Genomic DNA, 19,593 nt, shown 5'->3' with positions numbered 1-19,593 from the left:
AGACTCACTCTGATCAATAACTTTTGACATGTCTAATGACATGTCAAAAGTTATTGATCAGAGCGGGTCTTACTGCTTAGACCTGCTCTGATCAGAAGATATAGCTGGGGAAAGATTGCCGCAATGCAATCCTCTCCCAGGTTGGCCCTACATTTCGTCAATGGTTTCTCATATACAATAAAGTGCTGGCTACACAGAACTGAGCCTAGTGCACAGTTCCCAAACAAAACATCCAAGACTTTGGTAGTCATAATGTGCTTTTCCCAGGAGCAGAGACATCTATTAGTTTTTGAGCTGTCTGCCCTTTTATATCACACCTTAGGCCTTATTCCCACGTTCTGTATTTCGCAAGGAACACAGACGTGGAAGGTCTGTACCAGAGTCTCCCCCCACATGGCAGCATCTCTGATATGTTGCTCAAAGCGGGGGAATTGTATGGATATGAGCGGTACATACTTTATACTCAGCGCCCTGTGTGGTATAGGGATATATCCGCAGGTTAGATGGTTATAACCTGCTAATAGTTTCCCTTTAAAGTCTATAACGACAGTGACACTTTAAGGCTATGTTCACACAATGCACGAACAATGGCCATTGTTGCAATGAAAATTGCATTGTTTTCAATGCACAATGGCCAGAAATAATTGACATGTCAATTATTTCCACGGCTGTAGCGACCAACAGCTATTGTTGAATACACTGTGTGAACAACGGTCACTGTTTGCATTGACTTCAATGCGACACTTTTTTTTATGACAAAAATGGCTGTTTTAATTACAAACAACAGCTTTTCTTGTAATAAAAAAAATATATGTTGTGTGAACATAGCCTAAATTACAATTTTTTCAATGTAACTTGTTTTAATTTGCTTTGATCAGCTTATACATATGCAGTATTAGCTCACTGGGTTCGCCCAACCAATGATCAGCATGATGGGGCTCTCTAGCCTTTCTTAGAAATGTTGCTTGGCACAATAAAAAATGTATGTATTTCTATGTAAAAGCAGATGAACAAGGAGCAGTATGGATCCATGGCCGGTATTTGGTGCTGTTTTATGGAAGCAGAGATCTTTAGACTGTGAAAAGGTGATGGATCATACTAGAACATTTCAGTTACAAAGAATGTCATTCATTTATTTAAACAAAAATAAACCCTTTAATACTTATAAAATAGACATCATATAGGGGGAGATTTATCAAACTGGTGTAAAATAGAATTGTCCTAGTTGCCCCTAGCAACCCAGGGCCATTTCTAGAGGCGGGCGTGCCGGGCGACCGCACGGGGCGCCGACAGCTACGGGGCGCTGGTGGCACCCCCCAGACTCCACTTAGCTGCGCGCGCACCCCCGGCCGGCCGGCCGCCTGCTAGCTCGCTGGCCCTATCACCTGGCAAGACTGCCCTCTGCCCCGGACCGCCCGTAGCTCCGCCCCAGGACCGCCCGTAGCTCCGCCGTAGCTCCGCCCCCGGACCACCAGGACCTCCGCCTCTGGATCGGCCGTAGCTCCGCCCCCCGACCGCCTGGACCTCCGTCTCCGGACCGCCCGTAGCTCCGCCCCCGGACCGCCCGTAGCTCCGCCCCCGGACCGTTCCGACCCAGCCGAGCACTCTGCACCTGCAGACATCTTCTCCCTCCAGCAGCGCAATGACGTCTTTTCACTGCGTTTGCTGGAGAGAGATGTGTGCAGGGGCGGCAGCGGCTTGCTCCTCGCAGGCTGGAGAAGAAGAGAAGAGGAGAGAGGGAACCCTATGCCAGAATAAGGTGAGTAGAGTGTTTTTTTTTTTGTGTGTGTGTTTGGCCATGCAGGGGGAGCAGAGGGGATTATTACTATGGGGGGGCAGCACAGGGAGGATTATTACAATGGGGACAGCACAGGGGGGATTACAGGGGGTGGTCACCCAGCTTTTCCAGCATCCTGTATGTCAGTAAAATGGAGGTCGCCCAGCTTTTCCAGCATCCTGTATGTCAGTAAAATGGAGGTCACCCAGCTTTTCCAGCATCCTGCATGTCAGTATAATGGAGATCACACAGCTTTCCCAGCATCCTGTATGTCAGTGTGTAATGGAGGTCACACAACTTTCCCAGCATCCTGTATGTAAGTGTGTAATGGAGGTCACACAGCTTTCCCAGTATCCTGTATGTCAGTGTAATGGAGGTCACACAGCTTTCCCAGCATCCTGTATGTCAGTGTAATGGAGGTCACCCAGCTCTCCCAGTATCCTGTATGTCAGTGTGATGGAGGTCACAAAGCTTTCCCAGTATCCTGTATGTCAGTGTAATGGAGGTCACACCTTGCAGACTTTACTGCACCAAGCAGCAGAATTACTATAATTTAGGAGCCTATAGGAGGGAAAAGGGAAGGAAGTTGCTGGATAAGTCCGGAGCCTGAGATGTTTGTCTGGCAGGTTCTGAAAAGACGAATTGTAGCTGCAAGAAATCATCATGGTGGTCCGGTTGGAGAGGAAAAGGAAAATGGTGCCGCAGATCAAAGAGAACAAGAGAACGTCACCTGTGAGTCCCTGTATGATGATTCTGTATTCGATTGAACATTATCTCTTAGGGGTGCAACACCGATCTATGCCATAATACACACCCTGCTTCTTCCTAATAACCCGATTTCTGATAAAGCCCCCCTTCCTTCTCCAGAGCTGAATTGAGTGAGGTTGCAGGGGGGGGGGGGGTTAGGGTTAGGGGGCGCTTTTATCAAGATTCGCCCTGTTGCCAAAATGATCTAGAAACTGCCCTGTAGCAACCAATCACATTCCACTTTTCATTTATCACAGGTCCTTTGGAAAATGAAAGGTGGAATCTGGTTGGTTGCTAGTGGCAACTAAGACAATTGTACTTTTACACCAGTTTGATAAATCTTCCCCATAGTGTTAACATTTTTTTACTAATGTTCTGGCAATATAAAAAAATCCATTGTTATACGGTACAAATCTTTTATCTGCTGCATATCTAGGTGTGTGTTTCTGTATACCTTTATATTTTAAAGATGTATTTCCTCAATAGACATAACAAAGCTTAAGATTGGCTTAAGCTTTCGGTGGCCTGAGAATGCTACTTAAGATATGAGGAAGTGAAAATATTATATATGCTTCCTTTAAAGCTGGGTGTCAGTAATACATGTGAAAGTGGAGGCAGTACACAATGCAGCTCTAAGAAAGTAAGTACAATGTATTATACATTATTCATAACACACAGAAATGGTATATGTATATTTCATATTTTTAAACATACTTAAAATCATAGATGATTGTCAGCAGAAACAGACCACTTGGTCCATTAAGTCTGCCCTTACAATATTTTCATTTTTTTCTTATGATAGCTTTATGGTTTCATTCACTTACTATGAATTTACCAAGCACATCTACTGGGAGTAACATCTATTATAATTTTTTCTCATGTTGATTCAAATTTTTCAAACCCCAGCTAACCTCAGATTGTCGCCACTTGTCTTGTATTTAGTTTCTTACCTGAACCTTATTTGAACCCAGCATATTTAATATAAAATATTTTTCCTGATGTTTTATGCCTCACACCATCCACCATTTTTGTAGCCCGTCTTTGGACCTGTCCTATTTTATCAATGTCCTTTTGTAGGTGAAGTCTCCAGAACTGGACACAGTATTCCAGATGTGATGTCACTAGAGCTCTATACAGTGGGACCACAATCTCCCTCTTCCTACTGGTTATACCTCTAGCTATACACCCCAGCATACAGTTTTTCCTACTGCCTGCCTGCACTGGTGACTTCTAGGAAACCATAATGTTTCTTGTTTATTTTACTTTTGCTTTTTTCATATTTAGTTAAGCTGCCTTTTTCAAAAGTGTCTACTGTGTGCTGACCATTGCTGTTTTATCCCACTTTTTGGCTTTTTATCCCACTCTGGATGTTTAGTAACAAACACTGTGCAAAACAACTACCCAACTTGGAAATCACATTATCCTGCCAATGAGGGGTTCTGTTTTGTGTGCAACTACATCACTATGTAAATTGGAAATTTCGCTATAAGTATTATACATTAAGTCTAAACACAATATTTAAATTCAAACCTACAGTAATATTTTATTTTAGGAGTGCAATAAGGCTTTCACACGTCCATAATTGGGATGGCCCTGTTCACATGCCCGAAGGTGTTACAGGATTGTGATCATTATTCTTTAATGAATAGGTCTGTGAAATTGTGGATGGCTATGGATGCACATCCACAGTGCTGTCCGAAGGTGCGAGACCTGTAAACAAGGCTTACTAGTGTCTATAGTAAATGCTTGTTAGAAAGGTTTGTTTGCATGCTCTGGGCACTCTGCAGAGGTAAATTTGTACCAAAAATTTTAATTAAAAAAATTATGTTTCACATAAAAACTATAGATGATCACATTGATTTGTTACAAACTGATTTTGATCTGACTTTTTGCTACAAATGTTTTGTGATTCTCTTTGGGCAAAATGCTGACGGGAGCAGAGACTCTACACTCTACACTACCATTCAGTGTGTACACTGGCATAATTCTCTCGGTTGGGTGTTCTTGATCTAACCCAGAAAATGTTAACTGTGAGGTGAGGTATACAGGAGTCCCTACTCCTGTTTGTACTTTCTGTGGTGAACTATGCTTTTGGGAATGTACATACAGAAGCACCCCTGCTCCTGAAAATTTGGGAGTATACACTGTATACCTTGCTGCTCAGTTAATAACACTGAGCTGGTTGTGGAGCTCATGGTCCAGTGAATGCTTCCACTATCTAAATGCAAATGGAGATGGTGTATCGCTGCCTTCATTCCCTACATTCATTGAGCCTAAGCCAGGAAAAGTGAAATGGACATTGAGGAATAAAGTGCATGGCTCATGACACAGTTTACAAATGCAGGGACAGGAATGCCTACTCCTGTATTAATCTAAATCAGTAGTTAAATCCAAATTGAATTTGACAGCTTGTTCAAGCAAATGCTCCTGAAATGAATTTCCCCTGAGGAAGGTAGGTTTTGCTTGCCCGAACGTGTGGCACATGAGGGAATGGAACCCTCGGATTTCCATCATTGGTGATGTCATACCCTATTTTTGGTTTATATTTTGATATACACTTGCTCCGCACCAAAAAATACCCTTTATGGTTGGATATTTTTGCACTGATATTGCATATTGTCTTTATTTGTACAGGTCTTTATTTGATATTTGTTTGTTATTTATCTTGTTGATCTAGATCTGAAGTATTCCATGTTGGGGTCCCTTCTGGGGGCAGGGAATAGAGGCTCTCGCCATGCTTGGTGTGTTGGTTTTAAGTGATTTTAAGGGGGTCTATGTTATACTTGATTATGATAAATAAAGCTATTATTTTCTGATGTTATGTTAAAGTGTGTCCCCCTTTTGTTTAGGACCCTATTACATGGACAGATTACTGTCTATAAGCGAGTGCCGATTTCCTTTTTGTTGGAAGATTTCAATATGCCGATAGCATATTTTATGTGCCCTATAAATTATTATTATTATTATATAGTTAATTACTGCAATGAAATGATGCAATACTGCTTTAGGCTACGTTCACACTACGTAAAACAACGGCCGTTATTTTCAACGGCCGTTGTTTTGAGGCCAAAACATCGGCCGTAGAACTACGCTAGTCGTGAAACTACAGCCGTTTTAATCGGGCTGAAACATGTCATTTAATTGAAATACTGCAACTAGCCTAATAAACCACCAAATTTTTTTACATTAAAATCAAGTTTAATTTGGCCAAAATAAATTTTACGTGTGCGGCCGCATTGAAATCCACGGCCGTCGTTGTAACATTACCAGCCGCAAATAAATGACCGGTTCATTTTTCACGGGTCCGTACGAACTATGGCCGTAGTCTTATAAGCAGTGTGAACCGTACAACCGTAGTTTGTACGAATTGCTGTATCGTACCATCCTCAAAGCAACGCCCCTAGTTTTGCAGTGAAAACTACGGCCGTTGTTTTACGTAGTGTGAACATAGCCTTAAAATGTATAAGTGATGCAGTAATGCAATCAATATGCATGTGCGAGCACAACCTCACACAGGCCAATTATTTGGTTCCTAGAAACACTCATATGCCTGATAATCTGCCTATGTAAAAGGGCTATACATGTTAAAGGGGGACTCCACATAAGGAAAACTTGTTTTCTATTAAAAGTACATTAAAAGTTATATCGATGTGTCTATATAATGTATTACCATATTTGTGCGGTTCTGCCACACTGGCAGCTGATTGACATCCAGGAAGTGATGAAAAATGGCCTCTGTGCCAATCCACATTGTCTCCTGCTCCCACTGCTCTACCGCCTTAGGAGATAAAGATTCTATGCTTCTTTCTCACATTATGTGTATTTGCTAGGCACAGGCTGATGATGCAGACAGGGGGCAGGGTGTGATGTCACAGGAGGCTTGGCTGGATCCCCCATCTCTGCCCAGCCAGAAGCAGGTGCTGCAACTTGACTGATTGTGAAAAACTCTGCAGTGAAATTAGGGCTATGTTTATGTCTTTACAAAAATGATGCAGTAACACAATTAAATGATGCTAAACAGCCCAGAGGATCAGAGCCGGCACTGCCAATCCCACTTGGAGAAAAAACAAGGCATAAACAGTATATCCCATGTAAGATAATATGGGATATAAGTCCTTATTGAGGGGATCAACTTCAAAAATAAAAGATTTGTGATTATAATATGTGCATGGAGATGAAAAGAAAAAAAAATTCTAAAAGTTTTATTACTTTATTCCAATATCAGCGTTACAGGTAGAGAATACAGTGTGCTATGTGGTGTTACCGGTAGAGAATACAGTATGCTGTGTGGTGTTACAGGTAGAGAGTACAGTGTGGTGTTACAGGTAGAGAATACAGCGTGCTGTGTGGTGTTACAGGCAGAGAATACGGCGTGCTGTGTGGTGTTACAGGTAGAGAATACAGCGTGCTGTGTGGTGTTACAGGTAGAGAATACAGAGTGCTGTGTGGTGTTACAGGTAGAGAATACAGTGTGGTGTTACAGGTAGAGAATACAGTGTGCTGTGTGGTGTTACAGGTAGAGAATACAGTGTGCTGTGTGGTGTTACAGGTAGAGAATACAGTGTGCTGTGGTGTGTTACAGGTAGAGTATACAGCGTGCTGTGTGGTGTTACAGGTAGAGAATACAGTGTTCTGTTCTGTTTATACTGACTACTAAACAAGATGCTGGGAAAGCTATGTGACTGCCATTATAATGACTACTATACAAGATGCTGGAAAAGCTGGGTGACCACCATTATACTGACTACTATACAAGATGCTGGGAAAGCTGTGTGACTGCCATTATACTGACTAATATACAAGATGCTGGAATGCTGGTGACCGCCATTATACTGACTACTATACAAGATGCTGGGAAAGCTGGGTGACCCCATTATGCTACTATACAAGATGCTGGGAAAGCTGGGTAACCCCATTATACAGGATGCTGGGAAAGCTGAGTGACCCCATTATACAGGATACTAGGGCAGCTGGTGACCCCATTATACAGGATGCTAGGGAAGCTGGTGACCCCATTATACAGGATGCCAGGGAAGCTGGTGACCTATATTATACAGAATGCTAGTGAAGCTGGTGACTTCTAGCTGGCAGTGATAGTTACTATCCTTCCTGCTGTGTTTCTCCTCCTCAGGCCCTGTGCACTTTGCCATGAGCTAATATCCCACCCGCGGTGGGCGCTGGGGGAGGGGCTTAGCGGAACCTACCCGTGACTGTTGCCACTTGGGGAGAGTGCAGGATGTTCTAAGTCTGTGTCAGGGGGAGGTGCGGAGGTGCTTGAGAGGGGATTGCAGATGCTCCCTTCTGCGTCTCTGACAGGGTGCTTTACTGTCAATGGCGTAGCTACCATGAAGACAGGGGAGACAGGCCAGGCGAGGCCCTATAGCAACTGCATTCGCTGCCTTCATGGTAGCTACGCAACTGGCAGTGTCTATGGGGCAGCCAGAGGGAGATCCGCTCTCTCCAACCCCCTCTTCACCCCCCCCCCCGAAGACGCGTGAGCAATCGCGCAGCTCCGGTGGGGTTACCATAGCAACCCAGACGCTGCCCAATGCATCTGGGCTACTATGGTATAAGATGATCAGGCCCCTGCATTGAGACAGGGACCTGATCGTATAAAGGTTCTGACAGCTCATTCATTCTATAATACATTACAGCATTGATCATGTGCTGTAATGTATTATAGAGGGACCTTCAAAAGTAAAAGTTCAAACACACCCCACAAATACATAAATAAATAAATACGTTAAATCAATCAATTAATCAATTACATAAATAAATATACACATTCCCCATCCCCCTTTATAAATGATCCCCTATACATAAAATAGACATATTTGGTATAGCTGCTTCCATAATTACCCCGTCTATTAACCCGTTACATTAATTATCCCACCCGATTAACGCAGCAAAAAAAAAATAAAAAAAATAAAAATGACAATTTTTTGTTAATCCCACCCCTTAAAAAAAAAGATAAAAGCTATGAAAATGTCACATGTACCTAAAAGGTGTACCACTAAAAACGTCAGCTTATGCCTCACATAACTCCATTGGCGAAGAAATAAAAATATTACTGCCCTTACAATATGCAAGACACAAACAGTTTTATAGTATAAATGCCATAAACTATAACAAAAGCTATATAAAATGGATATCACTGTAATCGTACCGACCTGACGAATAAGGATAACATGTCATATATGACGTATAGTACAAAAATGTGACGGCGTACAATAAAATGGTGGAAAACAGCTGCTAAATTGTGTTTTTTATTCATACCACCTCATAAATAATGTAATAAAAAATGATTAAGGTGCCACATGTCCCCCAAAATGGTACAGATGGAAATGTCAACTAGTCTTACACAAATAGTTTGGCACCGCAAGGCCTCTGTGACATGGTATAATGGCTAAAAAAAAACTGAAATAAAAAAGGCCCCATAATTCACCAGGTCTCTGTCATGCCTGCGGCCTGTGGTTGAGTCAGGTGGCCACTTATGGGGGATTTCTAGAAACATTGGAATAAGGGGAATAAATAGTGAGTGCTATTTCTCAGTTATTATTTGCTGTGTTAGAGGAAAAAAATTTATTAAAATGGAATATCTGCCAAAAAATGAACATTTTAAATTTCCCCTCCAACTTGCTAAATTTTTGCGAAACACCTAAAGGGTTAATAAACTTATGAAATGTTAGTTTGAATACTTTGAGGGGTGCAGTTTTTACAGTGGAGGGATTTATGGAGGTAACTAACGTACAGGACCCCCAAATCCACTTCAGAACTAAACCGGTCCCTAATAAAATTAGAAATTTTCATGAAAATGTAAAAAATCGCTGCAAAATTTCGAAGTCCTCTAAAATCCTAACAAGTTAAAGGACGTTCACGAAATGATGTCACCATAACGTAGACATGTTGTGGATGTTGCAGTAATAGTTCATGTGGCATGACTATCTTTCTCAGGAAAAGAGAATTTTAAATATAAAGAAATGTAAATCTTAAATTTTTGCGCAAATGTTGTGTTTTTTTTTTTTACAAAAAACTACTGAGTGTATCAGCCAAAGTATACCACAAATATAAAGAGGAATATGTCACAAAAAAATCTCAGAATAACCGCGATGGTTAAAAGAACCACAGAGTTATCACTACATAAAGAGAGACAGGTCAGATTTGAAAAATAGGCCCTGGGCATTAAGGCCAAAACAGGCTGAAGAGGCAAGGGGTTAAAAAGCTTAGAATAGTACAGTATATTAGGTAATTTTATAGTTAATTATTACTATTATAACTTTTTTTTTTTTCCATAGAGACTAGAAAATGAATGACACAGATTTAAAAATTTGTCCGGACTGTGGGCAAAGAGCTTATGGTGAGTACAATTATTATACTATATTCACAAACACTAAATAAAAGTAACAAAACTAGAATAAGAAAAAAAAGTAAGACATTAAATCAGTGAATTTTCCAACTATGACTCTATGACCCTTGTGGATGTTACAGGGATAGTGTAACCAAGGACAACGTTATCAAATCAAAGCAGGCATGTGGGAGATTAGTACATATACATCACTCAAATAGTACTTTTTTCAGAAATGCTTGTACAGTTAAAGGCTATGTTCACACTACGTAAAAGTACGTCCGATGTTGCCATCAACAACAACGGCTGTACTTTTTGTAGTGTGGAATATTGCCTACATTTCTATGGGATCCCGGCCGGAGCGTTAACACATCGTACACGCTCCGGTCGGGATAGCGTGCGGACCCGCAAATAACTGACATGTCAGTTTTCTGCGGCCGCAATTTAATGAATTGCGGCCGTAGGAAACCCTGTCAGTTCACACAATAAAGCGAAAGGCTCCGGCCGCTTGCTTCATTGTGTGCTGTGGGAGGTTCTGATGCGGGAGCGCGCTGATGCGCCCGCATCAGAACCCTGCGGCCGGAAAGATCCTGACCGGCTGGGATGATCCAGGCAGAGACTGGCCGTTCCTTGACCCGGCCGGTCTCATACGTAGTGTGAACATAGCTAAAATATGTTTAAAGGGGTTACCCAGGATTTAAAAAACAAAAACAAAGCTGATTTTATCTAGAAATAACATTACTTGTAATCTGAAATAGATTGGAATGGAGTTACAATAACTTGCACAACCTCAAGACAGGTGGGGAGCTGTGTTTGAAAGGAAGGTGCTAAGTTTTTTTTTATTCTCAATAACTTTTTAAATGAGGTATCCAGACTTCATTTTTCCAGAAACAGCACCACTCTTGTCCTCAGTTTGCATGTGGTTTTGCAGCAAAGTTTCATTAAAATGAATGGAGCTGAACTGTAATACCACACACAGCCTGAGGACAGATGTGCTGTTTTTGCAAGAAATTATTCTGTGTTTATTCTATTCCTGGATAACCCCCTTCAATTTTAACTTCTGTAGTTGAAAAAATGCAAGTGCTCTGACCTTTTAAACACAAGAAAGAAAAAAAACAAAGGTGCAAAAACAAAAACCGTCAGTCATGAAATGGTTAATAGGGAAAACCCTTTAACTTCTTGATGACGCTATATAGCTGGAAAAACCCTTCAGATTGTGTTTGAAGATAATGTAAAGGTGACTGTTCATCTGGATGCCTTTGTCTGCATTATCATAATAGAAAGTGTAAAGTTCTATACAGCAATAAACAAATCTAAGAGCAAATTCAAGATTAGTAAAGCAAACCTTACTGCTAAAGATTTTTTGAATTCTGTGGTTTTACATATTAGGACTAGAGACTGGTTTGTTAACCTTCAAGCAAAGAATTTAAAACCAAACTTCAACAATAGCCTAGAAATACATGTGTAACACTGTTTTGTGACCTAGGAGTGTATCTAAGTACTTTTGAGCTGTTGTAAATGCAAAGTTAAAGTGACTCTGTACCCACAATCTGAGCCCCCCCCCCCCCCAAACCACCTGTACCTTCGGATAGCTGCTTTTAATCCAAGAACTGTCATGGGGTCCGTTCGGCAGGGGATGCAGTTATTGTCATAAAAACAACTTGTAATCCTGCAACGCTGTGTCTAATGGTAGGTGCGAGTCGGTAGGTGTGAAGGCACCCTAAGAAACGGGCTAATTTTCAGCTTAGCGTTTTTGCTTTTTCCTTCTCGCCTTCTAAGAGCTTTAACTCTTTTATTCTTCCATCTACAGGGCCATGTGAGGGCCATGTGAGGAATTTAGGACAAAAAATACAATTTTGCTCATTTTGGGGGGGTTCCGCATTTACGTTACGCACTTTACGGTAAAACTGACATGATATATTTATTCTGTAGGTCATTTTTGGCATCACGATCCCTAGTTTTTATTAGTACCATCTATGTATAAATCAGACGTATTGTTCACTATTTATAAATTTTTTAATATAGAAAATGTAATTGAAAAATCAGCAGTCCTTGCGTTTTTTACAGCTTTTTGTTGTTTTATTTTAATAGATTGGACGAATACACACGCTACCACATATTAAATGTTTATTTATTTTATTATTTTTATGTGTTTTATTTATAAAATGGGAAAGGGGGGTGATTTAGACTTTTATGGGGGAGGGGCTATGGGGCATTGTTAAAAACATTTATTTATTGATTTTATTACACTTTTTTAGTCCCCCAGGGGACTATTACATACATATAATAGATTTCTCACCCTGATCACTGCTATGCCATAGCATAGCAGGGATCAGTGTTATCTGCGATCTTCTACCTTAGGCAGACTCTATCAGAAGACTGAAGATCAGACTGCACAGAGGTAAGCAGTATACCTCCGGCAGTAAGGCAGTGTGATTGGAACCCCCAAAGACACGCTGCAGGGGTCCCGATCGGTAAGTGACAGAAGATGCTCCTGTCACTTACAGTTAAACGCCGCAGTCACGTCACAATTGCGGTAATTAAGGTGTTAATGGCGGGCTGCCGTGCGATCACAGCAGCCCGCCATTGAGGGTGAGGGCCTGGCTGCTGATAGCAGTCGGTCCTCACCTGTTATGAAGGGAGTTTAGCACCTAGTGCGGCCCCTCAGCAGGGCATATATGTACGCCATGCTGCGTCAAGGCCCAGGCGACGGGAACATACATCTACGCCTGCCGTCGTTAAGGGGTTACAAGTGTATTATGTATATTAAAGCCACCTTGGTAATTGATCAAAATTATACCATATACCAAAAAAAAAGAAAATCAATATCCCTTAAATCATATGAATCAATTCCAAAAATGTATTTGTGATCAGGAAAAAAAACTGCAAAGATCAACATGGCTTGATTATAGAAACAGAAAAAAAATGCTAATGCAATGCAATTTAAGGCACAGTGACTGCAAAAGCCTAACATAAATAGGCTTATAAAGTGCTGATGCCTGCTGACTCAGTTTAAGTGCTTGGACATTAAAGCGACTCTGTGCCCACAATCTTACCACCCCAAACCGCTTGTACCTTCGGATAGCTGCTTTTAATCCAAGATCTGTCCTGGGGTCCGTTTGGCAGGTGATGCAGTTATTGTCCAAAAAAAAAATGTTTAAACTGGCAGCTCCGTGCCCAACGGCTGGGGCTTAGATTGTGTATGCATTAGGCTGGCACAACCTCTCTGTCCCTCCTCCCCACCATCATTAGCAATGCTCCAGGCAGATTGTCTCCTATTCATCAGCTGTGTAAATATTGAACGTGGGCTGGATCGTTAAGGCACCTGTGCAATGTTCAGACAGGAGAAAATGTTCCAGTGGCATTCCTAATGATGAGGGTGGGGAGGAGGGACGGAGGGGTGGTGCAAAGTTAGGGCAGAGATACTCTAAGCCCGGGCCGTTGGGCACAGGGCTGCAAGTTTAAAAGTTGTTTTTTAGGACAATAACTGCATCACCTGCCGAAAGGACCCCAGGACAGATCTTCGGTTAAAAGCAACTATCCAAAGGTACAAGTGGTTTGGGGTTTCAGAAAGTTATATTATATACATTTGTAATTTACAATTGTACCTTGGTTTAAGTGTAACTTGAATTGAGAGTGTTTTGCAAGAAGAGCTCACAGTTTTTTTTTAAATTGTAACTAGGTTTAAGAGCATTGCTTTGGTTTAAGAGCTCCCTGTACTGGGTGGGAGGGGGAGTGGGGGAGGGGCATGGCCTGCACAGGGTGGTCTACAGTCCTGTACTCTGACTCAGGAAGTCTCCCTCACCTTTCAAATCAGAGTTGATCTACTTCAGACTGGGGCTTCCATCAGGGGACAGGACTGTGGAGGTAATCTCTTCATAGCTGTAATCCCTCTCTCCCCGGACAGAGAGTGCTGCATGTATGTGCCCACATCTGCCCTGCTAATTCCTTTATGCTCACTGCAGTCTCTGTCAGTCCTTGTGTTTCCCATCCTCTCAATTCCTGCTACAATGTGCCTGCACTTACACCGTTTCTGTCACTGTCACTGCACAGCTCTGTGATTCTCACTTCCTGATTGGTCCGTGCTCAACACACACCCCTTCCCTATTGCTGTCATGTGACATAGAAACATAGAAGATTGTCGGCAGAAAAAGACCACTGGGTCCATCTAGTCTGCCCTTTTAGTATTTTCTTTCTTATTATCTTAGGAAACATGTATGTTTATCCCAGGCGTGTTTAAATTCTGTTATTGTAGATTTACCAACCACCTCTGCTGGAAGTTTGTTCCAGGTATCTACTACTCTTTCAGTAAAATAATATTTTCTCACATTGCTTCTGATCTTTCCCCCAACTAACCTCTCACTGTGTCCTCTGTTCTTGAGCTCAGTTTTTTTTTTTACTAAAAACACTTCCTTCATGAACCTTATTTAGTCCTTTAACATACTTAAAGGTTTCAATCATGTCCCCCCTTTCCCTTCTTTCCTCCAGACTGTACAGATTCAAATCTTTAAGTCTTTCCTGATATGGTTTATGCCTCACACCCTCCACCATTTTTGTAGCCCGTCTTTGGACCTGTTCAATTTTATCAATATCCTTTTTAGGTGAGGTCTCCAGAACTGGACACAGTACTCCAGATGTGGCCTCACCAGAGCTCTATACAGCGGGATCACAATCTCTCTCTTCCTACTGGTTATACCTCTAGCTATACACCCCAGCATAGGATTTGCTTTCCCCACCGCCTGGTTGCACTGGTGACTCATTTTAAGGCTGTCCGATATCATTACCCCTAAATCCTCCTCTTCTGAAGTCTTTTCCAACACAGAACTGCCAATGTGATACTCGGATAGAGGATTCCTCCTCCCCAAGTGCATTATTTTACATTTGGAAACGTTGAACTTCAATTTCCACTGTTTGGACCACTTATCTAGCAAAGCTAAATCATTTTCCATATTACTGACACCTCCAGGAATATCAACCCTATTGCACACTTTTGTGTAGTAGTGTTGTGGTTTAAGAGTGGATTTGGATTACAAGCATGGTCCCGGAATTATGCTTGTAATCCAAGGCACCTCTAAAATAAAAAAAAGAGTACACTGAGCAGTGCTGCACTTCTTAGGGGTCTGTGTGCAACACCTAATGTTCCCTTTCTGCCAGCAGCTGATCAAAACAGTGTGCTGGTTAAATTGCGGTAGCAGCACTGCAAGTCCCAGCCAGCAGTCAGTAGTAGTAGTATTAATAATAGCTTTTAAGCTCTGAAAAGGGCTGTTTGTTTGTATTGCTAGTATATACCCTGCCTACTGGAACACTGAATCCTAAACTGACACTCTCCCTGACCATCAGCACTGCTTCAGCAGCTCTTTCCCTGATCTCTTTCAGCATGTGTCTGAAGCGAGCACTGACGGCTGCACGTTTTATATGGCAGGGTCATCTGATCTGGCCAACCAATCGCTGTATCGACATGTATGGGTCCCACGTGATCGCAGGATGTACCATTGGGGTTCACCATTTTATGGACACTGCACAGTATGGAGCTTAGATGTGCCTTGAGTAAGAAATACAGAAATAAAAAAATATACTAGTGGTCCCACTAGTTTTTTGGGGGGCTGTGGGATACAATCTGTTGGTGGCTGCACCTACAGTATACTCACTCTGTGACACCCCCTTTACACTCTGCAAGCAGTAGTGTATGGTTTGAGTAAGAAAGACAAAAATCTGGAAATATACTAGTGGTCCCACTAGTTTTTTGGGGGGCTGTGGGATACAATCTGTTGGTGGCTGCACCTATATACACTCTGTGACCCCCCTTTACACTGTGGAAGCAGTAGTGAATTTAGATATGCCTTGTGTAAGAAATACAGAAATCAGAAAATATAGTAGAGGGCCCAATAAAATAGTACTGAGCACTTCTTAGGGGTCTGTATGCAACACCTAAAGCCCCTTTTCTGCCAGCAGCTGATCACCACAGTGTGCTGCTAAAATCGTGGTAGCTGCACTGCAAGTCCCAGCCAGCAGTCTGGATTAATACAATTTAAAAACAATTTGAAGCCCTTACAAGGGCTGTTTGGTTGTTTCGCTAGTATTCCCTGCCTACTGGAAAGCTAATTTCCCCCCTAACGCTCTCCCTGACCAGCAGCAGCTCTGTCCCTGATCTCTTCCAGCACACGTCTGAAGCAAGCACTGCCGGCGCCGAGTTTTATATGGCAGGGTCATCTGATCTGGCCAACCAATCACTGCTTTAGACATGTATGGGTCCCACGTGATCGCAGGATGTACCAAAGAGTCTCCTGCATGTTTATTGGCTGTGAAATAGGGCCCAAACTTACAGGAAACAGATGATGAGGTTTTCTCGAGTATCGCCAGATGTTCGTCCGAGTAACTAGTACCATCGAGTACCCTAATACTCGAACGAGTACCAAGCTCAGACGAGCATGTTCATTCATCTCTAATGATTATGTATTTTTCCTTAGGAAATGTTATATCCCATGAAGTTTTCTGCTGTGACATCTATGTTGTGTCGGCACCAAATGCCACTTTGAAGCAACAACAAATTGATATCAAGATGACTGAGAAAATCGTCAAACCTCTTGAGCAACGTGGATATAAGTGTTACCTTGGATATAGAGACATACCTTGGGGTGACGTTGTCATAGAGGCATTTAGTTACCCAATTACCATTGTTCCAACTACCATTATGCCAGTTTATAAGGATAGGAATTTCTCCGCAATTCGGAACTTTCTTCTAAGGCCAGATTACCTGAACAGGGTGGTGTTTGTTTGCTTCGATCAAACACCCGTTGAACCTCCAGCTGTTGCAAAGAACTGTTTCTCAATCAACATTGATAATCCCTATCTACTATCAAAACTGGAGAAAACAATTCAGACGAAGTGCTTGCAGATTCCACTTTGTGACCGGAAAAGGAAATTTGAAATGTCCAAAATTAAGAGTGACCCTGGTGAGTACCCGTATTGTAAGCTGATATTTTCTCCAGAATAAAACAGAGAATGTAATTCCTAATAGTCCACTACTTTTACCAGCATTCACTTTATTATTTATTTTTGTATAATCATGCTAATAAAACATTGTAGCAATAACTCCAGACTGGGTGGATGGTTACCCATTTGCACTAGCAGCCCTAAACAGGTATCATCTATCTACAGGACAGATAGTAAATGTAAGACTGGTCATACTGGTCACAGACATAGTCAATACTAGGCTAAAATTGTCAGCAAGGTGCAGCACTACAGGGACCAGGCAGAAAATACAAAGGCTAAGACAATGGGAGAGTCCAGCAGCAGCTCTAGGTCATATACAGGTAACAGAGCTAGGTTGTGCACTTACACCCACAGTCAGACACCTTATGAGTGCCCTAGCTGGCTGATAGTGTAATCTTAGATGATCTCACTATAAAAGTGGCCACTGAAATGTATTTCTTAAAGCAAAAAAGCACAGCACAGAAGGAAGTTACATTAAGGTGCCTGCAGGATCATATTGGTTAATTGTATAAGTGGCTCAAACCTAGTACAACTATGGCCAAGACCAGATAGAGCAGTGCTGGATTGTGGATTTCAAAATCTTATTTGAATCACTAACATTGAATATTGTATATTAATAGATATTACACTATAAATGTTGTTTTTACATTCAAGTACATATTATGTTCCTTAAAGTAAGTTTACTAAGCACTTTTACATTTTATCCTAGAATTGTCTGTTTCATCTACTACATCTGATTTTCAGAGGAACAGTAAGTAGTTGCAGTCCTATAAAATAGTCTGTAAAATAATGTACTTAAAAGATACCTCTTAGGGTCCTATTAGACTAAACGATTTTTAACGATTAATGATCGCAAACGAGATTGTTTATTGTTAACCTGAAATTGTTTACTATATCACGTGGAATGATAGTCGTTACTTATGAGCATTACATAGATCATTACTATGATCTCTTACTTCACCTGATCCCAGCAAAGAAGGATTGATTTGGAATTAAACTGAACGATTAGTGAACGAAAGTGGAATTACAGCAAATGATTAGCAAACAATTAACAAGGTTTTTAGCGTCAGATCTAAAGGCCCTATTATCGGCCGATTATCGGCTATAACAGCCGATAATTGTTTGGTGTGATACCAACTGTTAAAAGGCAACAATTAGCCAAAAAAAGTCAACAGTACTGCCAAGTAGGGATGAGCAAACTTTTGAAAAGTTCGGTTCGGGTTCTGACGAATCGAACCGAAAACGAACCTTGCAATAGCGGCTGAATAATTGCAGCTACAATAGTGGGAGTGTGATAGGGTATAGTTTTGTGTAGTTGCAGTTGCTATTACAATGAAAAAAGTGGAAAAAATCAAAGTGCAAAAATAGTGGAAAAAAAATAGCCGGCAAATCTGCAATAATGCCGATGCCTCTAATGGTTAATATATTTAATTAATAAAACACATTTTCGTTGTAATAAAGTCCCTTTCGTTGTTCAATAATTTAATTAAAACCAATCCATCATTGTGTAATTAAATATACTGTTAAAATAAATATATATATATATAAATAAATGTATATTTATATATATATATTTATTTTTTTACAGTATATTTAATTGCACAAGTATGGATTTGTTTAAATTAAATTATTGAACAACAAAACTAATTTTATTACAACGAAAATGTGTTTTATTAATTAAATATTAATTATTACAGGAAGCTCTATTAGGCCGTTAATTCATATTCCCAGTAAAAGAGCAAACTGTTATAATCAATACTTTACTTTAATTAAAACATCAAATGTTTCTTCTAATGATGCTATCACAATAGCATTATTAGAAGAAACATTTTTATAATCATGAGTAAATAAAAACCCAAACGTCTGTCCTCTAGGTCCCAGATAATGATAAATAAATAAATTCAAATTAATAATAATAAATCGGTTATTTACTAAATCAATAAGACTGTATCATAAAACAAAATTAATGAGCAATGGAAAAAATACATATGGAAAAATATACAATAATAAGATAATGGTTAACATAAATGAATTACCAGAGGAGCGATAAAATGCATATAAAAATGAGTTAGCATAGATTACTTAGAATATATGATTGTACTAATATATTAATAAAAGTTAATGAGCAAAAGATGCATTCACAAGAGCAGAGATCACCCTTAATAACAGTAGTGGAATACAACTCCCATCATGGATAGTGAAGCCGGCAAATGATTTTTTTTGGTAGCACTTAGTTCAGGATGGACAGCGCAGGGCACTAGAAGCGCACAGGGATTGTTATCCCATATGTTGTATCAACTTTTGGAGGGTTCAGCAGTTAAGTGTATATTGAAAGAAAGTTACAGTTGTAAAACTTTGATTACAGCCTGTTTGTGTGGGCCGACTTGTAGCTGGTGCACGGCCGTACTGCAGGATTTGCTCTGTTGTAAGAGCTTCGTTTTGTAATGACGGCTTAGTTGCGGCACATTCAAAAGGGATAAATCATGTATCTAAATGTCTTAAAAGCAGTTAGCAAGATGAATTTTGGTGCACAAGCACTGCTCACCACTCCAGGAGGTCGGATCTCTAGCGTCCCCGGTAAGCGCGCGCTTGTCTGTTCAAAAGTCTCTGACGTCAGCAGCCTCAGTATCGGTGAGTGACAGCGGGGCCCCGCTGTCTTGCAGTGATTAATGCTGAATGTTGGGGTGTGCAAGTTTATGGGGTGCCAAACTCTTAGCCACTGACAAAGGAG

The 19,593-nt window shown here is 40.9% G+C and overlaps 1 protein-coding gene across 3 annotated transcripts in view; it reads left to right on the top strand.

The window, feature by feature from the left end:
• The first annotated feature begins 3,083 nt into the window (after nt 1-3,083).
• LOC138798601 (uncharacterized) overlaps nt 3,084-19,593 on the top strand; it is a 57,169-nt gene continuing 40,659 nt past the window's right edge. For all 3 annotated transcript variants that reach the window (XM_069979124.1, XM_069979123.1, XM_069979122.1), the window contains exons 1-4: nt 3,084-3,164; nt 9,820-9,881; nt 16,337-16,822; nt 17,572-17,613. In XM_069979124.1, the coding sequence (XP_069835225.1) occupies nt 9,830-9,881; nt 16,337-16,822; nt 17,572-17,613 (580 nt within the window). In that variant the 5' untranslated portion in view covers nt 3,084-3,164; nt 9,820-9,829. The remainder of the gene's footprint in view (nt 3,165-9,819; nt 9,882-16,336; nt 16,823-17,571; nt 17,614-19,593) is intronic.

Source organism: Dendropsophus ebraccatus, chromosome 8, assembly GCF_027789765.1.
Source record: "Dendropsophus ebraccatus isolate aDenEbr1 chromosome 8, aDenEbr1.pat, whole genome shotgun sequence".
NCBI classification, from domain to species: domain Eukaryota; kingdom Metazoa; phylum Chordata; class Amphibia; order Anura; family Hylidae; genus Dendropsophus; species Dendropsophus ebraccatus.
This window is presented reverse-complemented; position numbering and strand designations above follow the sequence as displayed.